At 40.5% G+C, this 7,196-nt stretch overlaps 1 protein-coding gene across 7 annotated transcripts in view; it reads left to right on the forward strand.

Annotated features, from left to right (window-relative positions):
- Positions 1–7,142, forward strand: part of zbtb47b (zinc finger and BTB domain containing 47b) — a 199,225-nt gene extending 192,083 nt beyond the window's left edge. For all 7 annotated transcript variants that reach the window (XM_048613163.1, XM_048613181.1, XM_048613153.1 and 4 more), the window contains one exon: positions 1,906–7,142. In XM_048613163.1, the coding sequence (XP_048469120.1) occupies positions 1,906–2,297 (392 nt within the window). In that variant the 3' untranslated portion in view covers positions 2,298–7,142. The remainder of the gene's footprint in view (positions 1–1,905) is intronic.
- Positions 7,143–7,196: the final 54 nt, after the last annotated feature.

Below are 7,196 nucleotides of genomic sequence, written 5' to 3' on the forward strand. Positions count from 1 at the left end.
CCTTCAGTTTCCACTCATTTTTCCTTTTTACTGGGTACAGTTCCATGAATGCATGGCGTTCTGTTCCCTCATCACAATGGTCATTCATCGAGTATAAGGCTAGATTATCTATTTTCACAGTCAGTTCGACCGTACAAGCCATCATAGGCCAGTGCTGTCCCCCATAAATACATACTTGCTATTTCCAAGTCAGATTGGTGTGTGACTTGGAGGGAAACTCAAAGGTGATGAGACTCCCATGTATCTGCTGCTCTTATCCTTCTAGATGTTGATGATTGTTGGTTTGGTAGGTGCTATCTTAGAAGCCTCAATGAATTTCTTGTAAATGGTACACACTGTTGCTAATGTGTGTGAATGATGGAGGGAGTAAAAGTGATGGATGAGATGTAGATCAAGCTGGTTGCTTTTGTCCTGGATGGTTTGAACTTCCAGGTAAATGCAAAGTACTTGGTCATGCTCCTGACTTGTGTCTTGTAGATAGTGGCCAGGCTTTGAGAGGTGAGAAGGTGTATTGGATGGAACCAACTGGAATTGTTCTCCATAGAACAGAGAAAATTAACAGTGAAGAGGACTTTGGTGGGAGGGTTTGGGGGAGTCGATAGAATAATTCCAAATCCTGAAGGAGAAAGTGTTTTGAGTGGCAGAAAATTTAGTAATCAGAGGACACAGATTTTAGATGATGCCAGAAGAACCAGAAAAAGCACAGCAAGTTGTTACAATCTGAAATATGCTGCCTGAAAAGTGGGGTATAGAAACAGATTGAGTTGTAATTTTCAAAGATGTTTGCTTGTGTACTTGAAAAGAAAAAGAAAATGTAGGACCGTGTGGAAAGAACTGGGAAGTCAGACTAATTGAATAAATTGCAGAAATGGCATAGACATGATGAGCCAGATGACCACCTCCCGTCCTGTGTCATTCTGTGATTCTATAACTTAAAACAACATAATGCTGGGTCATAATAAGGGATAGGAGCAGGAAGAGGACATTCATGCCCTCAAGCCTGCTACACCAAACCATAGAATCATAGCTGATCAACTTCAGGCTGATAGGCACATTAGAGAAAGGAGCAGGAGTAGGACATTAAAGTCCTCAAGCTGGTGAATCAGAATCATGTTTTCACCATGTAACTGTGCTGAACCATTCAGTACTGAGTGTCAGAGGCAACCTGTTATCTGCTGCTTTCTGGCTTTAGCTCAAGGCTACTTCAGATCCAGTTTTGTTTGATTGTATTACATGCCTTTAGTTCATTTCTCTGTCATATTTGTTCTTGGGACCTGTCTCTCTCGAGTTTATTATTTGCTGTCCATCACAAGAGTCTTGATAAACTGGCAAGACTGCCTTGAACTGCTGGTAACAGTGTACCACTTAAGGTGCAGTTACATTAATGTGCAAAAACCGAAAAGTGTGGATTCTGGAAAGCAGAAACAAAAACACAAATTGCTGGAAAAGCTCAGCAGGTCTGGCAGCATCTGTGGAGAGAAATCAGAGTTAACATTTTGGGTCGAGTGACCCTTCTTCAGAACTGTTCTGTAGTTGGACTCATGTACAAACCAGCTCAGGTAAGGATGGCAAGTTTCTTTCCCTAAAGGATGCTAGTAAACTGGTTTCAGTTTATAATAATCTGTCAACTTGCCATCATTTTCTTAATTGCCGTAGTGGGAATTTAACTATGGTTCACAAACACAAGGCAGGATTTTACAGAACTAAGGGAAAAGTGGGATTGGGACTTTGTGAAAACTTGCTGCAGCTATGATAGGCAGAAGACTTCTTCAGGGCTGTGTCATTGTGTTCTTTGACATGACCTCTACACGATTGTACCCTCTTAGCAATTCAGGGCTGCAGGCTAAGTTTTTATTCTCATTAATGGCTGAGTATAAACTCAAAAATTAATCTTTTTGCTTCCAGGGGAGAAACCGTACATCTGTGAAATCTGTGGCAAGAGCTTCACCAGTCGGCCAAACATGAAACGGCATCGTCGGACACACACAGGCGAGAAGCCATATCCATGCGATGTCTGTGGCCAGCGCTTTCGCTTCTCCAATATGCTTAAGGCACACAAGCAGAAGTGTTTCCGAGTCACCAACCCCATCACGGCAGACAGCAACCCCCTGAGCCTCACATCCGCCACACCTCCCAACTCCAGTAACCCCCTCATTAGCCCCCATCCCCAATCACACCCTCACTCCCTCCCTCTGCCCCTCCTCCACTCCCTCCCACCAACTCTCCCCCCTCCCCCGCACCTTCCACCTCCACCTCCCCTCTTTCCAGCTGGACGGATAAATGCCAACAACAACTGAACGGCTGTGAAGGGGCGGGGGGTGTTTTGGCCCTCCGAACAAAAGAAGAGACAAGTGACTGTGGCAGACAGTGAGAAGCGCGCACTGGGTGTGACGCTGAATATATTCTGTTACCTGGAAGGAATATAACCAAAGGGGGCATACTTAACGGATGGGGACTCAGATTCAAACAACCTTGAAAAAGATCATGATTGACTTATGTAACAAAAAAACCTATTTTGGTGTATTATTTACAGTAAGGATGTAGACAAAGGATTTTTGTTTTTTAAATGTCATTATAGGACTAAAGGCTATTACCAAGTAGTCTGAACTACTTTTAAAGGCATCCATAGACTTAAACTGCTCTCACTTTAAAAAAAACTTTTCTGTTTGCGTTTTTGAACATAAATATCCCTGCAGCATATAATGCAAGAAGGACATGTACAGATTTAATGCAGAGAGCAAAGCCCTTCATAAATGTGTTTCTAATATACTTAGAAAGGTATTGTGGGATTCCTCCCTTTTCTGAGCACCCCTTCCCGCCTGTCCAAACTCAACCCCACTCCTCTCCAAACCTAATCCCCCTCCTTCCCAAACCCAAACCCAAACCCACTCTTTTGAGCCTCCAAAGTGTAACCTGCTATTTTTTTAAACACGTGTTTAGTTAAGTAAAGCAAGCTGTGCTTGTGTGTAGCAAGTTTAACCATTTACTGTGGCGCGTCTAAACCGACTTGACATTTTAGCAGCCATTGTCATGTCGTATGAGTGAACCGGGGCAGTGTTTATTTTACCATGCACTGTATGGCTTACCACAGAAGCAACTGAAGTGAGAGGATAAGAATGAATGGAACTGAGGGGCTCCAGCTTGTGGCCAAGTACAGACACTAAAGAAGGGACGACTGACAAAATCAGTCACAGAAAGTAGAACTTCTCTCTCAGGCAATTAACAGCCTGGAGGCAGGGACCTGGGTGGATTGCAAAAGTGTCCTCTATCCACCACCTACTCCAGTTCACTTTACTGACTGCTTTGCCTCCAAAATTTGTGGACATCTTTGTTGGGGCTGCCCAGGGAGCCCTTGTTTCTTTGGAGGACCAAGTTAGCACTTGATGATCATGAGCACTGTGGCTTTTAATAGGAAAGTAGAGTTAATAAAGGCAGAAATAAATATTATTTTCTTCTAATATTTACAGTGCAGCAGAAGGACAGACCATTCCAATCGTTCTTGTATAACTGACCAGGAGAGTTTGAAGTTTAAATGGGAATGAAACTGGTCAGTGCTGTTCTGGAGGATTCTGCACTATGCCAAGGCACAGTGTAATGGAGAGGACTGAGAAAATGCATGCAGTAGAAGTCGAGTAAGGAGCATCTGGGTGTTGAAATCTCAGCAGCAAGAAATATTGGGAAATATGCTGCTTTAAGTTGCAGCTGATGTGAGGGTTTTTGCACTGTTCATTAACTTTAAACTTTATAGACCCCCGGGAAAAGAAAGACAAAGAAATGAAGTTCTCTTGCAAATAGTTGCCTTAAAGGACTCGAATTACAGAATTTAGCAAGACATGGTTGGGGATCATTAGATATATTTGCACGTCACAGAGATACTTCCATCCCTCCTCCTGCAATCGCCATCAATTTTAGCTGAAATTCAGTTATCGAAACGATATTAGAGACAAAGAAAAACTGCAGATGCTGGAATCCAAGGTAGGCAAATGGGAGCTGAAAGAACACAGCAGGTCAGGCAGCATCTGGAGGAAAGGAGCAGTCAGCAAGCAGCAGGACTCCTGAAGAAGGGTAATACCCAAAACGTTGACTGCTCCTTTCCTCCGGTTGCTGCCTGGCCTGCTGTGTTCTTCCAGTCTCCTGTTTATTGAAACCATATGATAGGCTCAGATCTAAAGTGTAGTCAAATTAAAAGTATGACTTGGTACCGGAACTGGGGATTCTTCTTTGTGTATGATGTTAAGCCCAGGTGCATCAGTGGCTTGCTTTCTGACGTAGGACTTTCAGCACATACTTCAGTGTTTCAGATAGTGCCTTTGTCATTATGCTGCTACTCTAGGATTAAAATCTCCTTGACTAGCTTCCCCCTGACCAAGGGCTTATATTTTACTGGAAGGCATACAGTACAATTGACAGTGGCAGTGCTAGATCTGGTTGAGCTTTTGATTTGGTAACTGTTCAGGGTGGACTGTATGACACACCCAGGGATATTAACTGCATTGCTGCAGCATCCTTCCTGTCTCACAGAGTCCAATTTTCCTGTGACATCTTGACTCTAAAAATGGTGTGCCTCTAAAAGGTGAACTTTTTTAAGAAGGATCATGGGAGTAGGACAGAGAGGAGCAGTCTTCCATTGGCAGCCCTGATAACAATGCTGCTACAGGTACCTTACCAGAAAGGTCTTGTACTTGACACAGCTGTCTGCTTTTGGTGGATTTTCACACATAGCTTTATGGGAAGAGTTCCCCCAAAAATGGAATCATTTCCACATGCTGCCATTTTAATCAATTTCTGTTCTACTGAACTAATAGATATTGACATCCCTTTAAACTTGAACACTAACCTAGATTTTAAAGCATTACAAAGGGCTGAGCTTACTATTTGAAGCCCACCTTAAACTGCAGCGATTACTTTCTTTGGGAACTGTAAAAGGCCTCGAATTTTAGAGTGGATTTTTGTTGAATCATGTGGACATTACACTACATCCTCACCCTAGGTTAATCTTCGTGTAATTATTAAATATGCCCTTTTCCCTACCCATCCTTAAGACTATTTTGTCATAATGCAGGATTAAAATAATAGAAATCTAATTGAAATATTCAATTTGATTGATGTGCTTATAAGCTGCTTTAACAATTTAAATCACTATTTTGCACCGGGGCATGGGAGAAGTCATTCTCTGTTTCTGAACTGCAGATTTTAGAAGAATCATTACTATATTTAATGGTAAGTAACAGCAGAGCAAAATTTGTTTGCAAGTGCACTGTTAAGTCTCGAACTATATTTTGTCACAGAATTTAACGTGCAGTATTTGTCATTGTACAGAGATGAGGAGGAAAATGTCAGTGAAGCATCGCAGTATTTTTAATATGCTCTTATCGGATACAGAGTTTAAAAAATTAAATAAAAAGTTGGTTATTGTAAAGACATAGGACTTTTTAATATTCAATGTTTTGATACTTTTGAAATCTGCCTATTTTGCTCATCAAGACTGCACCTTCAAGCAATAGCAATCTTTGGGATGGGCATCCTGATACTTATTTTCAGTGTTGATAATTCAGCCAACTTTTAATTGGAATTTGTGTTCTAACATAGGAGCCCTCAGCTGTTCATTAGCATGTAAACCTGCTCATTCTCTCAGATACAGCAATGCAGCGTGGTGTAATGGGATGCTAGTCTGTTGTTATAGGATCCAACGGCAATGACAGCAAACTTTGTTCCAAGTTTGCAATTCAGGACAAAACCATGATCAAAGGGGGTTTATGGGATCCTTTGCACAAAACAGTACAATGTGAATCATCCATTTCAGCTGTTACTTTTCCTTCAGATTCTAGAATTTAATTTGTATGGTATTCTCATCTTCCATTATATGTTTTTTAGTCGCACGCTAAATGGACTTCAACCAGAGGGAGGGAGTAGTTAGATTCTGTGCTTCCTTTTGCAGCCTTCATCACTTCATTGTACTTTTTAATTCCCTGCAGTACATAATCCTTCCATTTTATTTAACAATTCTAAAACAGAATTGGATGAAATTATCTCTAATATAAAAAAAAAAGTTTTTTTTTTGCGAAGGCTATTGGCTATCACAAAGCAAGAGAAACCTGTGCAGGTAAATGATATATCCAAGTGCAATCTGTCAAAACTGCAGCTGAGAGAGTCTCAATTGACACATCTGAGGATTTCCTTGCTTTTTCAGAGGCACTGCCTGTGGTTGTCACATTGCTGCCACAAGTATTCTTTTAAAAAATATTTGAAGTGCTAGTACTAATTGCAAAAACTTCTGGAATCCATCCGGTTAATGTTGAGGCTGTTACATCATTCCATTCATTATGGAAATACTTCAAGCAGGCATCCTCTGGTTTGCCAAGTTCCTGAGGCTATATTGAGTAAAGGTTCGGTCTCCAGCTGTGTTCATGGAGGAATTTTTTTAAAATTAATTTAAAGACTGTTGTTCAGAGTTTGAGAAACGTGAACAAGGTTAGCATTGTATTGGAGCCTTTTAACCCTTTGTTGACATCCTTATTTCACAGTGAATGTTACTTTTGCTGTACAAAATGAAATCATGGGTGAATTGATTCATAAGCTTCATTTAGGTAAGCTATAATTACAATGAAATCTTGCACCTTATCCCTAATATCCCTTCCTCCAAAGGACCACAGATGAGGGGGGAAAAAACACTGCTTCATACTGTAGTTATTCCGCTATCTTGTGGAGAGATTTCATTTGAAGCGAGATTATACTGATATAGACAGCTGCGTGGTACTGCCTCATTCAGGTAGTGTTGTACAGCTTGTTGAATAGGGGAAATGCTACAGATAATATTTGTTGGATATAAGGCCAAAATTTAGCTTGGCCCATTTAGTAAAGCATTAGGTTTAAGAAAAAAATTAAAATCAAATTTGTGTATCAGTCATAAGTATGTTAATTCTATATTTTACTACATAAACACGTCTTAGTTATCTTGTGTACATAGCATTAATGTAGAATGTTGTAGTCTTGTGGTTTAAAGGAAGATTATGTCCATAGGTGCTACAATTACCAGTCTATATCTGTCATTTATGTATTGCATAGTGTATAGTGTAGTCAGGATTTGCTGTCTAATTCCTGAAGAAATAAATTCTTTCATTATAATAAAAGCATGGTTTACACCTTTGTATTCTTAAAAATTGTTGTCAACCAACTTGGAACTTAGCACAATTTGC

The sequence above is a fragment of the Rhincodon typus genome, chromosome 2 (assembly GCF_021869965.1).
Source record: "Rhincodon typus isolate 14 chromosome 2, sRhiTyp1.1, whole genome shotgun sequence".
In the NCBI taxonomy this organism is placed as follows: Eukaryota; Metazoa; Chordata; class Chondrichthyes; order Orectolobiformes; family Rhincodontidae; genus Rhincodon; species Rhincodon typus.